Raw genomic sequence first — 26,958 nt, 5'->3', positions numbered from 1 at the left:
GAATGCAGAAGCAAAGTGTCTGTACAAAACTGAAATCTCTCTAGTATCAGTAATTCGGGGGTTACACCACATGGAGTTCCATGAACCCCAAGGAGAGAGATTTAACAATGACATCCCATTTAGGGCTGAATGGTCCATGGTCTTTCTCTGTCTATTGACTTCTATATATATTTGCACCTGCTATAGGAGGAAGCTTCTCTGATAATTAACATGACATTAGGTGTCATTTTGTTGCTACATTTCTTTTTCTTTTCCGAACATCTGTTTACTGTGGCTCCCTGAGCTATATAGTCTGAGTTTCTTGACTATCTAAACAGTGCCAGGTATGGGTTTCTTCTTGTGATGTGAACCTTAAGTCAAATCAGTTATTTCTTCATTGCTCCCACTAGATTTATGCCACAATTACACAAGCATATCCTGCAGGAAGGATAGCATCATATGTCAAAAGTTTTGTTGCTGGGTTGATGTTTGCATTTCTTTTTTAGAAGTATACAGGGTAACGGCCTATACCAAAAATGCTAGGAAGTATGGTTGTTGGCTCTATGTAGGGAGCAGCTCAACTTCTCTGTTCAGTGAATTGGTTAAGTGTTGTCTTCAGTAGTGGGGCTTTGCCATCAGTTTGTGAAGAGAAACTTAGACTTTTGGGAAAAGCCTATTTGTTTGGGGGTTCCCAAGGGATTCTTTTATCCAAGGTCTTAATTAGATGTAACATAATGCTGGTACTTGAAGCTCCATTTGGTGACAAGGAATGCCCAGTTGTGACTCTGTCTTCTCCATTATTTGACAAATTCATGTATATCTTCTTCATTTATGTATTTATTTTGGAAGCTTGTACTGTATTGTTTCCATAGTGTTCTTCAAATGGCCTTTAATGTTAGCCTCCCCTCACCTCTTTTCTCTGCCATTGCATCTTTCATTGCTGTCTCCACTTGATACTCCCATTTCTATACATCTTACATCCATCTGTAACTTTCTATTCTATTTCCCCTTCTTGAGAGGTGATCTGCCTTTGCTCTCTCTATTATTCAATAATTCTGTACCTAATTTCTGTCGTTGTGGAAATTGTAGCTTGCTTATCCTTGACTTAATAACTAATATCAAAACATAAGTGAGTATTTAGCATATTTTTCTTTCTGAGTCTGAGTTATCTCACTCAGGTTGACTTTTTTTTTATATTCCCACATATATCCTATTCTATTTATATGTGAATGTCATGATTTCAGTGCTGTAAGCAGTTTGTACTACTCCATTATCTAAACATTTGTTGTTGTTATTGTTGTTGTTGTAATGGTTATCTACTCTGTTGAAGGACATCAAAGTTGTTTTTATTATGAGTAGAGCAGCAATGAACATGTTTGAGCAGGTTTTTCTGTGGTAGGATGAAGTGTCATTTGGATATAAGCTCAAATATAAGTGTTTATTTGGAGTGGAAAAGCTGGATCTTAAAGGTGATTGATAACAAATCTTCCTGAAGAAGTGCCACACACTTATTTCCATGGAGTCTGTAGAAGTCCCTACTCTCCTACCAGCAATGCATGAGTGCTTATCTTATGATACATCCTTACCAGCAGGAGCTCCCACTTGAGGTAGGGATCTCAGCCATTCTGATGGGTATAAGATAGAATTTCAAAGTAATTTATATTTCCTTTTCCTTGATGCAAGGATGTTACATCTTTGATAACTAAGGATGTCCAACATTTAAATGTTCCTCAACCAGTTGAATTTTTTCTTTTGATAATATTCTGTTTACTTCTGTACACAATTTTCAGTTGGATTATTTGTTCTCTTGGTATCTAGCTTTCATATTTTTCTCTCTTTTTTTCTTTTCTATTTTTTTAACTAGGTATTTATTTCATCTAAATTTCCAATGCTACCCAAAAGTCCCCCACATGCTCCCTCACCCACCCACTCCCACATCTTGGCCCTGGCATTCCGCTGTACTGAGGCATATAAAGTTTGCACAAACAATGGGCTTCTCTTTCCATGATGGCCAACTAGGCCAGCTTCTCATACATATGCAGCTAGAGACACGAGCTCTGGGGGGTACTGGTTTGTTCATAATCTTGTTCCACCTATAGGGTTGCAGATCCCCCCTAGCTCCTTGGGTGCTTTCTCTAGCTCCTCCATTGGGGGCCCTGTGATCTACCCAATAGCTAACTGTGAGCATCCACTTATATGTTTGATAGGCCCCGGCATAGTTTCACAAGAGACAGCTCTATCTGGGTCCTTTCAGCAAAATCTTGCTAGTGTATGCAATGGTGTCAGCGTTTNGAAGCTGATTATGGGACTGATACCCGGGTATGGCAGGCTCTAGATGGTCCATCCTTTCATCTCAGCTCCAAACTTTGTCTCTGTAACTCCTTCCATGGGTGTTTTGTTCCTGATTCTAAAAAGGGGCAAAGTACCCACACTTTGGTCTTCGTTCTTCTTGAGTTTCATGTGTTTAGCAAATTGTATCTTATATCTTGGGTAGTCTAAGTTTTGGGGCTAATATCCACTTATCAGTGAGTAAATATTATGTGAGTTCTTTTGTGATAGGGTTACCTCGCTCAGGATGATGTCCTCCAGGTCCATCCATTTGCCTAGGAATTTCATAAATTCATTCTTTTTAATAGCTCAGTAGTACTCCTTTGTGTAAATGTACCACATTTTCTGTATCCATTCCTCTGTTGAGGGACATCTGGGTTCTTTCCAGTTTCTGGCTATTATAAATAAGGCTGCCATGAACATAGTGGAGCATATATCCTTCTTACCCGTTGGAACATCTTCTGGATATATGCCCAGGAGAGGTATTGCAGGATCCTCTGGTAGTACTATGTCCAATTTTCTGAGGAANCACNAGACTGATTTCCAGAGTGGTTGTACAAGCTTGCAATCCCACCAACAATGGAGGAGTGTTCCTCTTTCTTCACATCCTTGCCAGCATCTGNTGTCACCTGAATTTTTGATCTTAGCCATTCTGACTGGTGTGAGGTGGAATCTCAGGTTTGTTTTGATTTGCATTTCCCTGATGATTACAGATGTTGAATATTTTTTTCAGGTGCTTCTCAGTCATTCAGTATTCCTAAGGTGAGAATTCTTTTTTAGCTCAGCCCCATTTTTTAATGGGGTTATTTGATTTTCTGGAGTCCACCCTCTTGAGTTCTTTATATATATTGGATATTAGTCCCCTATCTGATTTAGGATAGGTAAAGATCCTTTCCCAATCTGTTGGTGGCCTTTTTGTCTTATTGACTGTGTCTTTTGCCTTACAGAAGCTTTGCAGTTTCATGAGGTCCCATTTGTCAACTCTCATTCTTACAGCACAAGCCATTGCTGTTCTATTCAGGAATTTTTCCCCTGTGCCCATATCTTCGAGGCTTTTCCCTACTTTCTCCTCTATAAGTTTCAGTGTCTCTGGTTTTATGTGGAGTTCCTTAATGCACTTAGATTTGACCTTAGTATAAGGAGATAGGAATGGATCAATTCCGCATTCTTCTACATGATAACCGCCAGTTGTGCCAGCACCATTTGTTGAAAATGCTATCTTTTCCCCACTGGATGGTTTTAGCTCCCTTGTCAAAGATCAAGTGATCATAGGTGTGTGGTTTCCTTTCTGGGTCTTCAATTCTATTCCATTGTTCAACTTGTCTGTCACTATACCAGTACCATGCAGTTTTTATCACAATTGCTCTGTAGTACAGCTTTAGGTCAGGCATGGTGATTCCATGAGAGGTTTTTTTATCCTTGAGAAGAATTTTTGTTATCCTAGATTTTTGTTATTCCAGATGAAGTTTCAGATAGCCCTTTGTAATTCGTTGAAGAATTGAGTTGGAATTTTGATGGGGATTGCATTGAATCTGTAGATTGCTTTTGGCAAGATAGCCATTTTTACCATATTGATCCTGCCAATCCATGAGCATGGGAGATCTTTCCATCTTCTGAGATCTTCTTTAATTTCTTTCTTCAGAGACTTATCATACAGATCTTTCACTTCCTTAGTTAGAGTCACACCAAGGTATTTTATATTATTTGTAACTATTGAGAAGGGTGTTGTTTCCCTAATTTCTTTCTCAGCCTGTTTATCTTTTGTGTAGAGAAAGGCCATTGATTTGTTTGAGTTAATTTTATATCCAGCTACTTCACTGAAGCTGTTTATCAGGTTTAGGAGTTCCCTGCTGGAATTTTTAGGGTCACTTATATATACTATCATATCATCTGCAAAAAGTGAAATTTTGACTTCTTCCTTTCCAATTTGTAACCCCTTGATCTCCTAATTTGTATCCCTTTGATCTCCTAATTTGTATCCCTTTGATATCCTTCATGTTTTTCTTTAGCTCTTTATATATTTTTAGATATTAGTCCTGTTTTGGATATGTAATTAAAAAAACAAAACTAACTAAAAACAAAAAACATAACAAACAAAAACAAACAATGAAAACCCTTCCCCCACTCTGTGCTGCCAATTTGTCAGGTTGATGATGTTCTTTTCCGGCTTTTCATTTTGTCTCTCTTTTTTTTTTTTTTTTGGTTTTTCGAGACAGGGTTTTTCTGTATAGCCCTGGCTGTCCTGGAACTCACTTTGTAGACCAGGCTGGCCTCGAACTCAGAAATCCGCCTGCCTCTGCCTCCGGAGTGCTGGGATTAAAGGCGTGCGCCACCACGCCCGGCTCAATTGTCTCATTTTTTAATTGTTGATCTTAATGCTTGTGCTAATGGTGTTCTCTTCAGGAAATATTCTTCTGTGCAAATCAATTCAAGAAGATTCCCCACTTTCTGTCCTGTCTATCTGGTTTTATATAGAAGTTTTTGATCCATTTTGAGTTGAGTTTTGTTTGAAGTCGTAAGTATTAATTTATTTGACTTCTTCCACAGGCAGCCATCCAATAGGTCGAGCACCATATATTGAACATACTGCCTTTTTTCAGTGTGTATTTCTGGCTTCTTTATTTAAAACAAACAAACAAACAAAGATGGGTATCCATAGGTGTGTAGATTGATGTCTCTCCCATCAATTCAACTCCATTCCACCTGTTTTTGTTGTTGTTGGGTTTTTGTTTGTTTTTGTTTTGTTTTGTTTTTTAATACCATGCTGTTTTATTACTATAGCTCGCAATGCTGAGTGTGTTCCAAGATGACATTTAAGAACTACACCTGTTATCCTATCCTGAAACTAAATTTATGCCCAATTTTCTCATTTGTTTAAATATTTGATTTTGTATACTCTAAAATCAGAAGGAAGGAAAAAATCCTTTCTGAGGTATAGATAGTAATTGAAGCTGGTCTTTTTTTTTTTTTTAATGTAGGAAGTTCTTAACCTATTGTCAGAAATAAATTGATCCTTGAAATGAAAAGTTCATGTATGGGGATTATCAAATATAAAAAAGATGAAAAAACTAAAATCCACTCGACTTCCAGAACAAAATGGAAACCATTGTCTCATTCGCTGTTTCTCTATTATATCTTATGAGCATTTACTTAGGTTCTTTCTTCTTTTCCTGAATGATTACCTGCCTTATGGCTATCTAAGGAACACAGTGAAAGGATAAACACTTAATTAAGGTCCTTCCTAATGGTTCATTTAGAAGTAAGTGTGGATGTTAAAGCATTTCCTTGGTTGTTTTATAGCTTGTGAGACATCATTCTCTCCTTAGCCATCCAGTCCTGACCACCTGTTATTTGTTATCATAATGTTGTCAAAGACAGAAGAGAGAGAGTGCATTTGGGTCTTAAATGCTTGGAATATTGAAGCAACTTACAGGAATTTTTCACAAAGGTAAATGATGAAAGCCAAATATGATATAAACAGAAAATCAGACAGATGTTTAATGGAGAGATGATATTAAATCTACAAAGAAGTTGTAATATAAGTACTTTGATTACATGTATTTTATGTTATTCATTTTGTTTTAGTGTTTAGAGATAGTAACATTAAAACTTACATTATTGACCCCGCAAGCTATGCAGCTTGAGTCAATAGGTAATATTGACCACACCACATAGAATGTTTGCTGTAAAATACTTTTGGGGGGCTAAAGAAGTCTTATTCTGAAATGTAAAAGTGGATAGTGATGACTAATGTTATGGATTTGCTTCACTGAACTCACTGAAGGAAATATGCGCAAAGAAGAATCAGGACAGTTTTAGGGCAAAACAGGATTTAGTGGGTTTCACTGAGTTAAGGCCATTTGATGGTGTACTGCCCTCCATGATTTCTTCTGGGCACTGAATATCATTGAATTTCTAATATGATTTCTTCAATTATTGATTTGTTGCTTGTCTGTTCTGGAGGAAAGTCAGATGAAGATCAGCCTGGTAGTATTTATAGGCTGCATCTCATCTGTGGGATGCAATCCATCTTCGTTAAGTTCAGTAAAAGTGATAGATGGCATTTGGCAGTGTAATGATGTGATCAGTCTGGCAGTACCTCTCTAAATCTGGAGCTGGTGCTTTCTGTAGTGTAGATATTTAATCAGTTATACACCCCATTACTGATTTAATTCAGAATGTCAGTGGCAGGTGAATAATGTGAGTATTTGTATATTAATATCATATTGTATTAATGCTCCCTTCGTTTAAGTGTGCTATTCATCTGAAAATCATAAACAGTAGCGCCATTGGTAGAATAAATTTAGTGGAGATGTTAAGCATCCAGCACCTTCCATTTCTAAATTCATCATGTCAGCAATATTTCATTATATTCTTGTCCATAGTACTATGTCTAAATGAATTTTATGACAAACTCATTATTTCCTGCAATTCAAAAACTAGCTAAGATATACATAATGTATAAATACTGTAATTTAAATTAAATATAAGTAGACTGCTTAGAAAAATGATAGGTTATAGAGTTGTATATATAAAGAAGGTTTTAAAACGTTTAATGAAGATATAGTTAAACTAATCCTAGGAGTTAATTCTTTGTGCATTTTGTTTTTGTTTGTTTGTGTGATTTTCAAAATACAATATTTTCACATATGTAAAAAGAAGTGTCATCTTTTTTATTCTGGTTTTGAAGGCTAAACATTGGAACTATGATTTGTTTCTTGGTTACAGCTCTACCCCCATGGATAGTGTATAATTGTTACTACATAGAAAAAAATTAATTTTTTATTTTACAAAATTAGGTGTTTGCTATGTTCTGTAGATTATACAGATTTGGTAGAATTTCAGTGATTACAGCACTCAGAAACTTAGACTGTGTGCATTTTTAATGAAGTGTAACAATCCTACTTGTTTGTAGTTTCACATATAATCTGAAGAGAAATAATTTCAATTTTCCAATAGAAAATGGCTTGAACCATGAGTAGCATCATACTGTTTTCATACTGCCTTTACTATACATGTATGCAGTTGATAAAGAGTGATGTATAGATTAGGAGCAGAAAGAAATTAACAATAAATCCTAATAGATAAGTGGATTGATCACAGTTATATACTGTCATAAAATTATTTGAATATCATGCAAATATTAACTTTTTTTACTCTAGCTGCTCCCAAGTAACTAAAATTCTAGAAAAAAAAGAAATAATTTATGGAGCCACTATATTTGGGGATAGGTTTTAAAACTTGTAAGAAGGCAGTTGCATACTTTCTGTCAATTTTAGCAAAGGGAAAACTTTGATTTTCCAAATCCTTCTGGGTGACTTCTCCAGTAGTTATATATTATGGGACACAAAGACTTTTTTATAGTACTTCTCCATAAGTGACACTGGTTGACAACATGAATAACCCAGCTTAATCCATTAAATATTATCCCTCTATCTACATAACCAGCTCAAGAGTTGTCTTTTCTCTCATGGGCTTTGAATGCACAAATGTCTTTATTCAATTCATGTTACAGGATTTTGGTTCATCTTTATTAAATTATCATTAATGTCTCTGAAGAATACACCAATATTTTGTACAAAGCCTAAATTCATAAACCTTAAAAGTGAAAATGATTTATTGTGTGACTATTAGAGCTCAGAAACCAAGGAAAAATAAGCAAGATACGGCAATGGAAGAAAGAAGAAAAAGCTGTCTACTTTCTGATTACATGAAAATGTGATCACCTTAAGATTCATAGGAAAACCTAATAATGACTAAAAATACCTGCACAGAAGTTGCAGAGCAGCTGTCTGTCAGACCATAAATCTGGCATACCTGTTGGAAACTTGTTTTGTGATGAGAAATTTTTTCATATTCATTTATTTCAAATTTAAATATCTTCTTCCTTTTACCTCAGAAGCTTCTATAATCTTTAAACTGACATAAGGGTGGCATGTTACTTTGTCTTACTTAAAATCTATTACCTTCAACATTGTTGCTAACAGTGATTTCCATAATGCTTCTTTCTAGTATTTTACGTACAAATCCCCTCATTTATCTTCATATCACCCTAGTACAGTTAGGGACTGCTGGTCATTAAGTCACTTTTTATATGATAAACAATGCTGATATGGAACTTAGTCTGCTGATTACACAAATTATATTAAATAGATTAATATTAGCTTACACTCCAAGCCTTAAGGACTACTTGGCTTAATGTGTCACAAATCTTTCCATGATGGAGACAAAGAATTGCTTCAATCATTATCTCTGTTTGATCTTTCTGTCATTATTTAATGTCTTATAAAATTTAAAAAAAATATGATTTTTATGTCCTCATCTGTATACATACATAGATGCAAGTAAAAATGTACTCTAACCAGGTCATAGGTCTGCAGCTGGCCTTTTGATTATATGCATATTGCAGTAAGAAATTCCACTTAAATAACTTCATATAACATTGGGCAAATAGTAAATGATTGCTTCCCAACTCACACTATCACAACTTTTGGCATTACGGCTTACTTTTTTTTTTAAAATTCAACTCTGCCACTCTCCTAGAGTATTACTTTTAGCTTCCTGCTCATCAATTAAAATAAAAATACCTTACAATATTGTTTTGAAAATAAACTGCTTTAAATGGTAGCCCCATTTTAAACATGGTATTCCCAGTGTTCTGTCTTAAAAACTGCAAGATGTGTTCTTCTAATTTCTCATTTTTTTCTAACTGGTTCTAGTACTACATGAACACATAGGTTTTGTTTTCTAGCTTTCTCAAGAAGATGCCTAATGGCGTGGCAAATACTATCATTTTTTATTATGGTAAATTCGTGCTGTTTTTCCTTTACTTACTCCAGCCAATTTGTCTCTCCATTTTGCATCTTACTTTTATGAAATAAATGTGACTTGAGAAGTTTCTGTTTATCATCATATAATGTGCTATGTACTCTCATTAGGAAGCTTTATAATAATGATACCCTAAGTGAACTTCATCCCTACCCCTTTTTGATCTACTTTTTTTCCAGTAGTATGGACATTTGTAAAACAAATTTTTGTACATATCCAAATCTTTCACATCTATTTTTCCAATTCACTTTTAATGAATTGTGAATAATACCAAAACTAATAAATTTTGTAAATCAATATTTAAAATATGTGCTTAAAATAGAAAATTCCAATAAACAAGAATTAGTTTTTTCTTAAAACAGATAGTGTTATAAGGTTAACAAAAAGACAACTAGACTTTTAGTTTTTGAGTTTTAGAAAGATAATTTAGAATTTATTTTACAGAACTTCCCAAACTTACATCATGCTTTGGATCCTCTTTCATATTCTGCTAAAAATGTCTTGTTTATTATTTAGACCTAAAGAATAAAATGAATCATTAATGATTTGAAAGTTCGCCTACTTAGTAAAATTCTGTACACTCATATTGTTCAAGTAAACAAAGTATAGACAAATTCAGATTTCTCAAAAGAACTCTAATTTTATGAAGAATAATGCCAATTTTCTTGACAAATATATGTAAAATTAAAACTTATTTGTCAAATATATAAGACCTATGTCAAGCATTCAATGAATATCAATCAGGAAATTGGTATTTTATATACTTTGAGATATGAGAGTTTCTACTTTATTAATATGAGACAAAGATTTGAATTGTAATTTCATACCATATTTTTACCATTTATGGCGATTGAATATTTCAATGGGTATAGTAACCTTCACTGACTACTGTGGCCTCTTAGGGTCTGCACAGCATCAGCCCAGGCTCTTCTGCTGAGAAGTCAGGTATAATTCTGATACATCTGCCATTGTATATTGGCATTGTATATTGTACTTGGCTTTTTTCCCTTACAGCTTTTAATATACTTTCTTGTTTTATCGACTTAGTATTTTGAAGGATTTTCTTTTCTGGTTCCATCTGTTTGGTGTTCTGTTAGTCTATGTATAAAGCCATGTTTTCCTTTAGGTTAGGGAAGTTTTCTTCTATGATTTTATTGATATTTTCTGTCCTTTGTTCTGGGAATCTTCTCCCTCTTCTATTCCTATTTTATTAGACTTTGTCCTTTCATAGTGTTCCAAATTTCCTGGAAGCTTTGTGTAAGAAACTGTTTAGACTTGTCATTTTTTTTTAAACTAATGTACTGATTTTATCCATCATAACTTCTAAGCCTGAGATTCTCTATTCCATTCCTTGTATCATGCTGGTGATGTTGTGTTTGTAATTCCTGTTCTCTTTCTTAGGATTTCCATCTCCAGAATTGCCTTGGGTTTTGTTTTCTTTATTCCTTTTACTACTAAATTCCGGTTTTGAAGAGTTTTATTCATTCCTCTCACCTGTCTCATTCTATTTCCCTGTATTCCTTTATATTTAGTCATTTACTCTTTGAAGGTCTGTATTTGTTTGATTGTATTTTCCTGTATTTAAGGGATTTATTCATGTACTTTTCCCAAGCATCTATTATCTTCATAAGATTAGACATTTAAGGTTGTTTTATTTGTGTTCTATGTATGTTAAATAATCCAGGGCTTGCTGTAGTAGAATGGCTGTGTTCTGTTGATGTTGTATTACACTGACTTTTGTTTATTATGTTCTTATGCTGGCTTTTAGCCATCTGATTTTCCCTGGTTGTGGCAGGCCTGGTAGTCCCTGAATGTAGCAGGCATCTGTGATTGCCAGTAGACCTGGTTGTTCCTGATATCAGCAGGCCTCTGGGATTACTGATAGATCTGGTTTTCCCAAGTGGCAACAGGCTCCCTCAGATGCAGGCAGAGATGATAGTCCATTATGCCTTTAGGCATCTGGTTATCTTGGGTAGCAGCCTAATTTCAGGGATACAGGCAGAGCTGGTGGTCCTTGATGGCTGCAAGCCTCCAAAATTGCAGGTAGGAGTATGAAAGGGAAGGAGGAATGCTGAGGAAAGCCTGACATGTTTTTATATAAAGACTTTATATGCATTTTCTGGTCCACAGGAGTTGCTAGATGAATGATGGCTTGACTTGACAAATACAACATTTGCAATTCTAGATTTAAGTTGATACACATGATTATAGCAAATTTGTTTAAAAAGATCGACGTGGTAAGGTGGTTTGGGTTAAAAACACTGACTGGTGTACCAAATAAAATGGAAGATGAAAAAAATTAAAGGAGAAATACAATATTATTTTCTTGATCATATTTATTTGGGTTGAATGAAATTTATTAGGCAGTTAAGGTTAGGGAAAATAACTTTCTTAATAATTTATTTATTTTTACTTTTTAATCCTTTTTTACAGTTCAGACTTCATCCTGCTCCCGGTCTGCTCTCCACCCACCCACCCCCTACTGCTCCCCACTCCATACCTCCTCCCCTACCCCTTGTCTCCAAGAGGATGTTCCCACCTCCCACTCACACACCACCAGGCCTCCACTGGTATCTGGGGCCTCTTGTCTCTCGAGGATTAGGTGGATCTTCTGTCACTGAGGCCAGAGCAGAAAATTGCTTTTCTAATTATGTTTTTTCCTGACTTAATATAGTAATTTACAGATGAATATATTTATAAAATTTAGATGAGATATTTCAGTGGGAAATAAAACTTGTCAGTATCATTCAACTACTACTAATTATTGTGATTATGACAATATTGTGTTGGGAAAGATTACTTCACTACAATAGAAAATTCATAAATAAAATGTATAAATTATAGAATAAATAATGACATTAGATTCATCATTTTAACAACAAAAATACACTTAGATGGGCATTTAAATAGTGAATGCTTCCAAATGCTTAAATATTTGCATTCATTCTTTTTTATCAAAGATTAATCCCTTAACTATTAATCGTATTAGTTTCTCAAAGATAAAGGCAGATAAGTAGACAAACATCACATTCAGTGAAACAATACATTTTTAATACAATCATAAAAATCTCTCCTGAAACCTGGTGTGGCTGATCCTTGGGAGGTTCTGCCAGCACCTGACTAATGCTGATGTGGATGCTCACAGCTAACCATCAGCCTGAACTCAGGGACCCAGGTGAGGTAGTTAGCAGAAGGACTAGAGGAGCTGAGGGAGATTGCAACTCCATAGGAAGAACAATGTCTGCTAGCTGGACCACCCAGTGCTCCCACAGACTAGACGATCAAACCAAGGACTATACATGGAAGGATCCATGATACATATGTAGGAGAGGGTGGCCTTGTATGACATCAGTGGGAGATGAGGCCCTTGGTCCTGTGGAGATATGGTGACCCAGCATTGGGGGGCACTGGAGCAGTAGGGTGGGAATGGGTGGGGGAGAACCCTCATAGAGACAAAGTGAAGGGAGGAGAGGACAGATGGGATGGGGTGGTTGTGGAGAGATAACCAGGAAGGGGGATAGCATTGGAGATATAAATGATAGGAATGATTAATAAAAAAAAATTCTCCTGAAAAAAGATGTGTTTGGGTGATGGGGCAATGGCTCAGCTAGTGACGTGAATGGCATGCAAGTATAATAAGATTACATCACTAGCATTCATGTAAAGACATGAGAATAATGATTCATTCTCAGGGCTGGAATGTATAGAGGGCACACACTGGGAGTTGGCAACACAGGTAGTCTTGACAAATTGGTGAGTTCCAGGTTGGGGAAGGGGGGAGTAGGGGAGCCTAGTCTCAAATTAAACTAAAGAATAGAGAAAGACACCTGACACTGACCTCTGGCCTCTGCACTTAAGTAAAGACATTTGCATACACATGCAACATACATGAATACAAACAAATGTATTATTGGATTTTTTTATATCTTCCACAAGCACAATACCTTTGAATGGGAGAGGATTTGGAATCTAAGAACACACTCTTATTCCTGACATTCTAAAGAAAATATGTCCAAGCACTGGTGTTGGGCCACAAACACCCTAGTATAAATATAGCCCTATATATTTCTTTGTAGGTGACAATATCTCATCACAGTATCAGACAGTTGATCATCCTCCAACACATCTAAAACTACCAATAAGATTACATGAAGTTGAACTTAGTTTTCTAACTGATATACTGAATTAGAAAAGAAATATCATTCATTCTGAGTTATACATTATTTAGTTATGTAAATATTGACTAGGTTATCTATATATAATAACAAAAAAGTAATAAATTCTACAACCACATGTGAGAGAGAGCTTATATTGAGGGTCTTATATCACCTGAGAAAATAGCTCTAAAATGTTAAGCACTATCACACAATGAATAGGATCTCTGCAACAGCATCTCTGCTTGAGCCACATTGCCAAAATTAATCAATAGGAAAGATTGAGAAAGCAAAATCAGATGGAGTTGCTGGATCAGGGCACTAGGAAAGAGGTGACAGTGAAAAACTGGAATTCAAGAACAAAGGGTTCCAAAAGTTGAATCGGAGAAGCATTAAAAAAAATGAACATAGGAAAAGACCAAAGAAGCAAATCTTTGGATTTCCTTTGGATTCAGAGCATACAGAAATAGAAAGACAATTAAAACGGGTATCACAAGACAACATGTCTTGAAAGGGAAGGACAAATTGAAAGAAGGAAGAAATAATGAACAAATTAATGGTTGTATGAGGTACATGTGGTGCTGATGTCTGCATGGTAATGGTTCTTATCTGTTAAGTTTATAGCACACTTGTACATTCAGGGTTAGGAATTACAAGAGCTAAGAATGATTGTAGCAAGTTAGGTCTCATTAATGTCTTCTGTCCAATTGCATAGGTCTCATCTATTATTTAAAGAAGGGCAACTGAGATGCACCAAAGGACATACTCCTGAAATTACTGGTCTATAACTAGAGAATGGTGATGAACGCCATATAATGCTTGATTTCATTTCACACACCATATAATTCTGTGTGTTGGATTCTCAAAGTCCTCATTTCTACCTCTCACTCATGTCTATATTTCCAAGTTTTTTATGTTTTTCTTGTACATAATAGATGCACACAGCGTATAAATCACCATAAATACTATGATACACTATCTCATAAAAAATCAACCATTATTTACTTAGGGATTTAAAACTATAAAGCATGTATTTACACAGACATCTTAAGCAAAGTGTGTCAGGAGAAGCAACAATAAAATGTGATAAATATGAAAACCCTGCAGATACCCATGTCTTAATGTGGTTAACATCACATGGTAGGACATTCCTCTCTCCCTGTCTTTGTGAGTACAACTTTGATGGGATTGTATGGGACTTGTACTTGGAGGTGGTGATTGTATTCTGCACCTAATAATGAGCAGAGGTAACTCTTTCTCAAGAACATAGAAAGGTGAATTAATTGTCGTTTTCTCCTTAAATGCCTTAGGTAATGTTCTTATCTTTCCTGGTAATGACAAGGCTTCAGGCACCTTGGAATTCATGCTGTTTTCTGGATCCTGGACACATTTACTCTCAGTTTTATTGGTGGCAACGGTTTGCTCCATTTGTTCATGAAATCCAGATAGTCTGAGGTTCATCCAGGACTTAGTCTTTCCTTTTATTTCTGAGATTTCTGTAGTAGTAGCAAGAGAAAAAGGCAATTTTTGATCCATGTTTATGACTTTAGAACTAATATTTTTACTACTATGTACACTAACTATTCTGTCACCCAAATATAGATATATCAAAATTTTTATTTTTCTTTCTCTTTTTTATTTTTTGACAGTCTTGCTACATTGTCTGAACATTCTCTGTAGTCATATAAGTGTTGAAAATAGTTGAAAACTGATCCTCTTGTCTCAGTTTCTAGAGTAGTTGGATTTATAGGTCCGTGCCATCAGGCCTGCTTCAGTTTAAATAATTACCAAGTGAGTCAAGAGCCTTGGCTAACATGTAGGACTTAATGGTTTGTTTGCTTCATTCCTTTATTTTTTTTTAGATATGATTTTATTTAGTCATCCTAACTGAATTCAAACTCACAGTCAGTACTGTACCTGACATGTTCTTTGCCAAAAATTGACTCCCCCAACTCAAATAGTATGTAAACACAGAGTGTTTTATTTTGCATAAGTCAAGCATTCTGGGGTCTGCCATTAACAAGATAGAGAGAGCTTCAAGTGACCTTGTAGGCCCAATCTAAAACTATTGGGAAATCCCAGGTAGGTTGGCTTACTCTATCTCTAAGGGCATTCCATTACGAGGTTATGGAGGCTGTCCAGAAACTGCTGCTGACCCATTGTCCTTGCCTCAGGCAGGGGGCAGACAGCTTCTGTGGCCTGCCTGGAATTGCCTAGACTTGCCTGGTTCTTGGAAACTGAGGTATTTGAAGCCTATCATGGAGTCAGCCTAACCTTCTCAAAATATTTATTGAACCAAGCAATTCTAAACAAGGACACATAATCTTGTTACTACAAGTCTAAAAAAGAAGCTTATAGCTGAATGAACAAGGGGGTTATAAAAATATAACCACAAGATTGGTACATGCTGTGGATATAGTTGTAGTGGGTATTAGAAAGCATGACAAAATGTGAACTTTTAATATGACTAGGGCACAGTTGTGTCACCATGATATTTCTGTCTGATCAGGAAGGGGAACACAATGCCTTGATTATCAAAAAGAAAAATGCCAGGTGAGTTTGAGTTTCTGTAAATGTTGCACCCACCTGAGGGTCACATTGACCTTAATTTTAGCTGAATGTTGAGTGAGGATTAACAAATAAATTTTTCTCATTATGTTCTCCAATTGTCTTGGGCATTCTAGCATATTTATGTTATGTTTCTTGATTCTATAAGTATTTATACTGGGTCCTGAGGACAAGGAGTTTAACATTAGTATATATTTAACAAATTGGATTAGGCCATTTAAGAGGCAAGGCCCTATCAGAATAAGCAGAATGTTAAAAAGCTGAATAGGATGGAGACAAGAGCCATTACCCAAGATAAATAGCTGAACCAGGACTCAAACCAGCCCTCTTTGGCCTACGTATTTTCTTCCTTGGAGGTTCTTTCTTCTTTCTGCCAAAGACTGTCTAATTCTATCATATTTGCTAGTGTACAAACAACTTGTTTCTCCCAAGGCCATAACCAGTCATTCTTGCTGAAGAAATGTAGGTTCAGTTCCCCTCTGTTTTGGAAGACCATCTCAGCTACAGTCTGGTTTTTTATTTGTTTTTGTTTGTTTTTTGTTTTTTGTAGAAGAAGAATATTCTAAATATTTAAGGTCTTTGTCTATGTTGGCATCGAGAAATGCTAGGTTTTGTTTTGTTTGTTTTTTAATTGGCCAAGGGGAGGATGAACATTTCTATGCTACATTCCATAAAAAACAGCAGGAGAGAGAGAGAGAGAGAGAGAGAGAGAGAGAGAGAGATCTGCGTTAGCCCGTTAAAATTATATAACCATGAACCCCAAGGTAAGCCATTTAATCAGATCCAAGCCTACAATTAGAGTAGCCCTCTTATAATTTGACTAGGGACACTGAGTCTGGCATGACCCATGATATGTCAATGGGCACCTTAGGTCCCCCTTCTGCCAGAGAAAGAAAGTAGCTCCTTCTTCCACAAGAAAGCTGGATTCCTTATTTGCCATTCCAATATATATATATTTTAATGATAAGCATGATATACTCTTTTTGATAACTGTTTCTCAGCTGAAATTACTATAAGGGCTCAGAACAATTGAAATATTGCTCAAAGATAGACCAGAATGAGATTCAGGCCATGGGGATCTGCTTCACTAAGTCAACCTGAAGAGTCAGAGAGTGTTCATCCAGATGAATCTCACATTCCACATACTCATCTAATTGATGTGCACAGTTCAGTAGCTGGAGTATATTCACTACCTCCATTCTGAAAATATAATCACCTAAAATCCAATTAATAAACTAACATCCCTGTTGCTAATAACTTTCTTAACATTCTACCTTACCTCCTATTTTCTGCCTACTAACCACAAGACAAAAAAAAAAGTATATTTTAATTGTAAGTTTTGCCCATTCTGAATATTATTGTAAAATTATGTATGCCCTTTGGCAACTTATCTACATTTTTTTCAAAATAATACATTTAAGACGTTTCTGTATTTTACCATACTCTGGTATTTCATATTTTATTCTTTAGTAACATTTCATTGTATCTGCTTTTTAAAAAAACTTTCTTTACTTGCTCATCATTTGATTGGCGTATGGATAATTTCTGCCTTTGGCTCTTATGAGCAGAGCTGCTGTGAGCAGTACTGTACACAGATACATGTTTTTATTTCTCTTGAGTATACTATTGGAATTGCTTGAAATACACTGACTTCATATTCAACGTATTTTACAGTGGGGCTGAAAAGTTTCTTGTTCCCATAAATAATATACACAAATGGTATTTTATTTTATTTTTATTAGATATTTTCTTTATTTACATTTCAAATGTTATCCCCTTTCCTTGTTTCCCTACGAAATCCCCCTATTCCAACTCCCCTCCCCCCCACTCAGTAACCCACCCACTCCCACCTCCCTGTCCTGGCATTTCCCTACACTGGGGCATTGAGCCTTCTTAGGACCAAGGAACTCTCCTCTCATTGATGTCCCACAAGGTCATACTCTGCTACATATGTGGCTGGATCCATGGGTCCCTCTATGAGCAGTCTGGTTAGTGGTTTAGTCCCTGGGAGCTTAGGAGTTACTAGTTGGTTCATATTGTTGTTCCTACTATGGGGCTGCAAACCCCTTCAGCTCCATGGGTCCTTTCTCTAGCTCCTCCAGTGGGGACCCTGTGCTCAGTCCAATGGATGGGGGTGAGCATCCTCTTTCTATGTTTATCAGGCATTGGCAGAGCCTCTCAGGAGACAGCTATAAGCAAGCACTTGGTAGCATCCACATTAGGGTCTGTGTTTGGTAACAGTATGTGGGTATGATCACCAGGTGAGACAGTCTCTGGATGGCCATTCCTTCAGTTTGTGCTTCACACGTTGTCTCTGTATCTCCTCCATTGAGTATTTTGATGGAAGTATCCACACTTAGGTCTTCCTCCTTGAGGAAGCTCCTCTTGAGCTTCATATGGTCTGTGAATGATATTTTGGGTATTCTGAACTTCTAGGCTAATATCCACTTATCAGTGAGTGCATATCATATGTGTGCTTTTGTGATTGGGTCACCTCACTTAGGATGATATTTTCTAGTTCCATCCATTTGCCTAAGAATTTTATGAATTCATTGTTTTTGATAGCTGAGTAATACTCCATTGTGTAAATGTACCACATTTTCTGTATCCATCCCTCTGTTGAGAGATATCTGGGTTCTTTTCAATTCCTGACTATCCTAAATAAGGCTGCCATGAATATAATGGAGCATGTGTCCTTATTACATGTTGGAGCATCTTCTGGGTATATGCCCAGGATATTAGTGGGTCCTCAGGTAGTACTATGGCCAATTTTCTGAGGAACCGCCAGATTGATTTCCAGAGTGGTTGTACCAGCTTGCAATCTTACCAAAATTGGAGGAGTGTTCCTCTATCTTGATATCCTTGCCAGTATCTGCTGTCACCTGAATTTTTGATCTTAGCCATTCTGACAGGAATGAAGTGGACTCTCAGTGTTGTTATGATTTGCATTTCCCTGATGACTAAGGATGTTGAACATTTTACCCCATTTTAAATAGGTTGTACCCCATTTTAAATAGGTTTTGGTTCTCAGGAGTCTAACTTCTTGAATTCTTTGTATATATTGGATATTAGCTCTAGAAGTGCTAAGAGAAAACTCATAGCTCTGAGTGCCTCCAAAAAGAAACTACAAAGAACATACACTGCAGCTTGACAGCACAACTGAAAGCTCTAGAACAAAAAGAATCAAATAGACCCAAGAGGATTAGAAGTCAGGAAATAATCAAACTCAGGGCTGAAATCAACCAAGTAGAAACAACTAAACCAGGAGCTGGTTCTTTGAGAAAATCAACAAGATAGATAAATCCTTAGGCAAACTAAGCAGAGGGCACAGAAACAGTATCCAAATCAACAAAATCAGAAACGAAAAGGGAGACATAACTAGAGAAACTGAAGAAATCAAAAAAATCATCAGATCCTACTACAAAAGCCTATATTCAATGAAACTGGAAAATCTGAATGAAATGGACAACTTTCTAGAGAGATACCAGGTACCAAAGTTAAATCAGGGTCAGATTAATGATCTAAACAGTCCCATAACCTCTAAAGAAATAGAAGCAATCACTAACAGTCTCCCAACCAAAACAAACAAACAAACAAAAAAAAAAAACAAAAACAAAAACAAAAAAGAAAAGAAAAAAAGAAAAGAAAAGAAAAGAAAAAGCCCAGTAACAGATGGGTTTAGTTCAGAATTCTATCAGACCTTCAAAGAAGACCTAATACTAATATTTTTCATACTATTCCACAAAATAGAAACAGAAGGAACTCTACCCAATTGATTCTATGAAGCTACAATTACTCTGATACCTAAGCCACACAAAAACCCAACAAAGAAAGAGAGCTTCAGACCAATTTCCCTTATAAATATTGATACAAAAATACTCAATAAAATCCTTGCAAACTGAATGCAAGAGCACATCAAACGATTATCCATCATGATCAAGTAGGCTTCATCCAAGGGATGCAGGGATGATTCAATATAAGAAAAGCCATCAATCTATTCCACTACATAAACTAACTCAAAGAAAAAAATACATGATCATTTCATTAGATGCTGAAAAAGTATTTGACAAAATTCAACACCCATTCATGATAAAAGTCTTGGAAAGATCAGGAATTTGAGGCCCATACCTAAACCAGTAAAAGTAAAAGCAATTATCAACAAACCAGTAGCCAACATCAAAGTAAATGGTGAGAAACTGGAAGCAATCCCACTAACATCAGGGACTAGACAAGGCTGTCCACTCTCTCCCAAGTTATTCAACATGGTACTCGAAGTCCTAGTGAGACCAATTAGATAACAAAAGGAGGTCAAAGGGATTTAAATTGGAAAGGAAGAAGTCAAAATATCACGATTTGCAGATGATATGATAGTATACTTAAGTGACCCCAAAAATTCCACCAGAGAACTCCTAAACCTGATAAACAACTTTAGCAAAGTGGCTATATATAAAATTAACTCAAACAAGTCAGTGACCTTCCTCTATTCAAAGGATAAACAGGCTTAGAAAGAAATTAGGGGGGGGGGGGCTGGCAAGATGGCTCAGTGGTTAAGAGTGCCGACTGCTCTTCCGAAGGTCCCGAGTTCAAATCCCAGCAACCACATGGTGGCACACAACCATCCCTAACGAAATCTGATACCCTTTTCTGGAGTATCTGCGAACAGCTACAGTGTACTTACATATAATAAATAAATAAATCTTTAAAAAAAAGAAATTAGGGGAATAACACATTTCACAATAGTCACAAATAATATAAAATATCTTGGTGAGACTCTAACTAAGCAAGTGAAATATCTTGATGACAAGAACTTCAAGTCTCTGAAGAAAGAAATTGAAGATCTCAGAAAATTGAAAAATCTTCCATGCTCCTAGATTGGTAGGATTAATATAGTAAAAATGGCCATCTTGATAAATGGTATTTTTAATTCTTCTACAGCTTTGTGAAATCTTGTCTTTGTTTCTACCATCATAGTTGATATGAGGTATGATTTTTATTGATTTGTTTTTTTATTTTTGGGTGACTAGCAATGTTGATCCACTTTCATGTGCCCACCTGCTCTGATTTGTTACCTTAAAAAATGTCCATTATGCCTTTGATCACTTTTCTACTGAATTATTGTCTACTTTGCTGTTGACCTGTAAGAGCTTTTAGATATATTTTGTACAAATGTCCTTTGTGATGTAAATGATTTGTGAATGTTTCCTCCTTCCAATCTGAATTCACTATTTTGTGAACTACTCTATTTTGAAGCATGGACATTTTAATTTTAATTTAGATGAAAATCCATGGGTTGGAATTACTTTTGCAATCTGTACTTTTGTCATCTTGAAGAAGGCATGGTGATGTGTTGAAGACAGCCTATTCCAACTGTTTTCTACTTTACCTTCTACATTCAGGACATAATTCTATTTCACAATTCTATGTCCTTTGTATATGGCATAACATTGTTATAGTGATACTCATTTAGAAGCCTATTTTCCCCCACTTCCAGGTAACTCAAACTTTTGTATATGTGAGATCTTGTCATCCATAGTTAGATATAGCTTTTCTCCCTCCTTTAAAGCTTAGATGCTTTCACAAATATTTTTGCATAGTGACTATAATAAGAGATCAGTGTCCGCTCTTGGTTTTCCTACTTCTGTTGATAAAATAATTTTAAAATGAATACAGAGGTTATCTCTAGGACCATTTTATTAGTTTGAGAGAAAAAAATAACAGGGCAGGCAAGTTGTAAATCTTGACAACTGTCAGAAGGAGGGGATTGAAAATGGGGATAGAAACCATGGCATTTGAGTTAAAGATAATTAAAGTAGGCACATTCAGCAATAAAGTATGTGTGGGTGCACGTGCATGAGTGTATGTATATATATTTTTGTGCACATATATACAGTATGTGTGCATGTGTATATGCACACACACACGTGTGAGTGTGTGTGTGTGTATGTAGTATGTGTATATATGTGTGGGAGTATTTTCAGTGAAAATAAAAACACTCAAAATATTAAGGCAAACATGCTTTAAAATTTAGCTGATATCTAATGAAAAGTTATTAATTTTGAGTTAGAACTCAAAGAAACTAACAAATTCAGCAATGAAGATTTGTATGTAAATCATTAGATACGAAAAAAAAGAGATAGAAATCCAAAAGACTCAGGGAATGTATACTTAGTATTTGTGTCATTGTCCAAAGAAAAATTGAAAAGAAAGGAGTAAACAGTAGAAGAATTCAGCTAGGCTTAGTCGTTAAGATCTGAGGGCAACCAAGCGAGGAAGTTATAGAATTGTAACCATATTGTCACAATAAGGGACATTATTTCTCTTATCTGCTTAGATGCTATCAGATGAATCAGCTTTCTAGAGGTGTTGGCTCCTGCTTGAGTCATGGACAGGCATAATTGGATTAATTCTTAAGACAGGGGAAAATGATATATAATATTTTAGCCAGTGTGGAATGTTGGGTTTTCACTCAGGTTAAAGATATAATCTGATTCTATTATTTGAACTGAAGAGAAATGGGTTTTCCTTAATGAGCCTCAACAACGCCCAGATATCTATACCTTTTCATATTGGGTTAGTTAAATACTAAGAAAGAGTAGAGTCGTAATGACTCCCTTTCTGGTGTCATCAGAGAAAATGAAGTTCTATCCTCAATTGTCTCCAAAGCTTCTAATATCTATGTAGCTACTTGATATTTATTTCTCAGGATGAGAACCAAAAATTATTTATAAGATAAATAGCTAGTCAATATGGCTACTGACAGAGCATTGAAACATTTAGACTTCAAATCTTGCTCAATTTTAGGCCTTGTAAGGCAATCAAGGAGATACAGGTAAGTATAATTTAATTGTTCTAGGATCATTGGAGTTTAAATTGAATGTAAATAAGATAAAAATTAAAACATCCTTTAAGTACAGACAGTCCAAAGATTTATAGCATCCTTCTAAACTTTTACCTGGATGAGATTCAATTCCAAAGATAGTTAACAAAAAGCTTTACTGTATCTGATATGCTTGGAATCTAGTTTCGTTGATCTTATCAAACAAATGACACTAGTAAAATGATTAGGAACGTACAAGTATCATTGTGTTTACAATGAAGGAAAGTGCAGAAAACCTTTAATCTGACTAGAATTAGAGAAGTTGTGGTTGCCATTTTATCTTGTATTCCTACCCATCATTTCTCTCTGGCTGTAATTTACATCAGGGAAGACCATAGAGGTGACTGAGGCTAACTGTAATTCTTTTTCAGGTCACTTGACAATACTTAAAGTTGTATATATACATATAAATATATATATATATGTGTGTGTATGTATGTATATATTTACATATATATACACACATATATGTATATATATGTATGTAATGTACAATATATTAATATATACTAACATATATCGGTATATAGGAAGTAATGTTATAGTCATTTAACTAATTTTTATATTTCATATAACTGTGTTCAAATATGACATATTTATATTCATAAAACTGATTTTCTGATCTCTTTTATTACTTATTAATTTATTTAATTGCAGTCCAGTCCTCTCCCTTTTATAAAATTGACTAAGTCTTCTCCCTTATTTGTTAAACAAACTGCTATACCTCAAATGGACAAAGATGATTAGGACTACTTATGTACTTATGTGATGGAAGTATATGTAGTGAGGAAGCTGTGTTTTTTACTATGTACCCTGCCTAAACACAATCATTTACTGAGGTGAGAAACATGAACCTACTGGAACAGCCTTGTTGTCATTTTTTTCTCGGCTATACCTTAATTTCCAACAAAATATAACTCTTTTACAATCTCCTAGACTTGATACTTACAGTCTGAGTGATAGAATAAATATCAATGTTATGCTAACTATATAATTGCCTACCAGCATCAGTATCTCAAACTTCTTATGCTGGCTGATGGAACATTTTGGGAACTCAATACTCAAATGCATATAGGTATGTACATATGTGGATAGACACATGCCATATGACTCTGCAATGTTGAAAAACATGCATAAGACATTCTTACATATTCAAATGATTTTGCTCAAGTATATATATATATATATATATATATATATATATATATATATATGCCCAAATTTTTGAGAAGCATTACAAGATTTCATTTGGAAACTCATTCTACTTTCTTATTCTCTTTATATATTTTAACAGAATTCAATTTCGTATGGAAATATTCTTCAGGGGGAAGAGATACATTACTCAAACCTTGTAAAATCTATCCCTTTCCAGTTAGTTTAACTGTGAGTGTATTAATTAATTTTTTATTGTTGTGATAAAATAATATAACCAGGATAAATTAGAGAAGGAAGAGTTTGTTTTCCTTAATGTTATTTCCATATGGATTAAGAATCCTGGACAGGTAGTGAGGTATGGTGCCTGGAGCAGAAAGCTGAGGACTCCCATCTTAAACAGCAAACTTAAAGCACAAGAAGCGAACTGGAAATGGTGGGTCGTTTATATGTCTCAAAGTCTTTCCCAAGTGATATACTTACTCCAACCAGACCACACTTGCTAAACTTTCCCAAACAGTAATAACAACTGGGGACTAAGCATTCAAATGTCAGGGCCTATCAAGCACATTCTCATTTAAATGACCAGAGTTAAATTGTCATATTTATCAACTCAAAATGAATGTCCTTGAACAGCACACATACTGTGTTCTTCCATCGTCTGGTTTTGTTTGAATAGGACCATATATCTCCTCTCACTTGAGATGCAATGCTTTCTCTCTTTTTCTTTTTCTTTTTGTTTTTTTTTTTTTTTATTTTAAACTGGCAAGAGAAAGAGGAAAGAGGACTTGACAAGCACCTGCACAGGGACATGCAGGAGGAAGGAAGTTTAATAAACTTGTTCTGAGTTGTTCAGAGATGGGCCATTTCTCATTTTCCCCATATATGGTAAAAGTCTGTAATGAAAAAAACATTACCAATAATGGTTAGTATATTTATCAATGATATAAAATTATATAAATGCAGTAATATAGCAAGAGGTTTGTAATTAATACCTGAAGAGCAGTTATCAAACACATACTCCCAACAAGTAGCATGTGATTCAATGGAAAATCACCTGCACAGATCTCTTCATATGTGTTGTTTGGTCTTCTTTCCATTGTCTCTGGCCTAAGTTTCTGTACTAATTTTACGCTGATTGATTCCTGTGTCAAGGGAGGCTATCATGGCAAATTGCTTGTTACACAATTTCTCTAGAGGCACACAAATTGAAACCAGCGACTCATTTATTTGTTTCCATGTAGGTTTCTATTGAGAACAGATGTCTCTCATGCATCCCCAAAGGAGGCACTATTAACAACAAGAAGTTGGATACAGATAGATCTGGAGTAAAAATTTTGCTTTATTCGTATGAATCCACTGGCAATAAACTTCAGTTTCGTGGAAAAAGAACATAGAACTTTTAGAGGATTTTTACTCACAAAATAAAACAACATGTGCAAAACAGCTTCCGTTTTGTAGCAGATAAAAGTGTTCAACAGCAACAGCTATTAATTTATTCTTAGATATTTCCTTTTCATGTAGAAGATCTAAACAGGTTTCTACAAATGGATCATATGTAAGAAACCTAGCCTCGAAATTCTTAATTGTTCATTTATTTGTACCCTTATGAAACCTCTAAATACACTTGTGAAATGTGAAAGTAACCCTTAATATCCACCGATATTTGTGAGAACTCAGTACTTTTTCTGTGAGATTTCTGGGTAGAAAAGCACAATACTTCACGTTGCCATTTTACATCTGGGTGTGGCATGAGTATAAGTTTTGTTGTACTGAGCACAGGACAAAGAGAAACAGAGTAAGGATTGTATTGTACACTAAGGTGTATTCTGAGAACAGCTGAGCTGCTTCTTCTGTTGTCCAGATATTGGGATGTTGTGGTTCTACAACAGGATGCCATGATCACATTTTTTTCAACCCATCACTCTTGCCTGTTAAATTCTGTACTTCTGGTTCTCTTTTTGCATTTGTAGTGTGTGTTAGAGACCAATTCAATTGAAATCATTGTGTTTTAGAATAGATTAGTAAAACAGGATGAAACACCTTGCTGCCTAGCTTATTCAAATACTGTCTACGATGACTGACAGAAGCAAGCCAGATGCCCATTTGGCTTTGATGATAGTGTTGGTCTGATGCATTTGGTGATACTTTAAATGTATAGATCTGTAGCCACATCAGAAAACTCACCACCATCAAATCCATGTCGTCTTTCTGGCTAGTGATTTTCACAATGTTTTAAAATTTTATGTTCTATGTACTTATTAAAATTAATTATGACACAAAATGAAATACCATCACTTTCCTATACCAAAGGGCAATAACGTATTTGTGGTTTTCATATCTGAATGAATAAGTATTCAATAACTTTTTGATACCTATTTCTCCCCACTGTATACACATTCATATACTTACACATATCACCTTGAATATAACTTGTTATATGTCCTAATATATTACTTATACGAATCACATTTGAATCACATTTTCAGTTCACAGAATTTATAGAGAAATGGTTGACAAAATAGGGTATTTATACTCATCTTGAATACTGTTTCTGTCAGAAGGATTTTTAAAATAAAATGTGATTTATTGTCTCCTTTCTTCCATCAGATGTGGGCTCTGTTGAGGGCCTCGCCTATCACAGAGCCTGGGATACTCTGTACTGGACCAGCTCCAGCACATCGTCCATCACCAGGCACACAGTAGACCAAACTCGGCCCGGAGCGATTGACAGGGAAGCAGTCATCACCATGTCAGAGGATGATCACCCTCATGTGCTAGCTTTAGATGAATGCCAAAAGTAAGAGGCTATATTATTATAACTGCATTATAGTAAAGAGAATGGATTACTGTTTGCACTTTGAAGAGAACTAGCTTTAAAGATAAAGATTTTTTGAAAAGTACTTCCTATAAGTCTTTCTTCCTCCTCCTCCTCCTCTTCCTCTTGTTCTTCTTGTTCTTGTTGTTCTTCTTGTTCTTTTCTTCTTCTTCTTCTTCTTCTTCTTCTTCTTCTTCTTCTTCTTCTTCTTCTTCTTCTTCTTCTTCTTCTTCTTCTTCCTCTTCCTCTTCCTC

The 26,958-nt window shown here is 35.4% G+C and overlaps 1 protein-coding gene across 3 annotated transcripts in view; it reads left to right on the top strand.

The window, feature by feature from the left end:
• Lrp1b (LDL receptor related protein 1B) overlaps positions 1–26,958 on the top strand; it is a 1,970,757-nt gene that overhangs the window by 1,554,386 nt on the left and 389,413 nt on the right. For all 3 annotated transcript variants that reach the window (XM_029472167.1, XM_021181392.2, XM_029472172.1), the window contains exon 42: positions 26,497–26,686. In XM_029472167.1, the coding sequence (XP_029328027.1) occupies positions 26,497–26,686 (190 nt within the window). The remainder of the gene's footprint in view (positions 1–26,496; positions 26,687–26,958) is intronic.

This window comes from Mus caroli, chromosome 2 (assembly GCF_900094665.2).
Source record: "Mus caroli chromosome 2, CAROLI_EIJ_v1.1, whole genome shotgun sequence".
Classification (NCBI taxonomy): Eukaryota; Metazoa; Chordata; class Mammalia; order Rodentia; family Muridae; genus Mus; species Mus caroli.
Note: the sequence above shows the minus strand (reverse complement) of the source record. Positions and strands in the feature narration are given on the sequence as shown.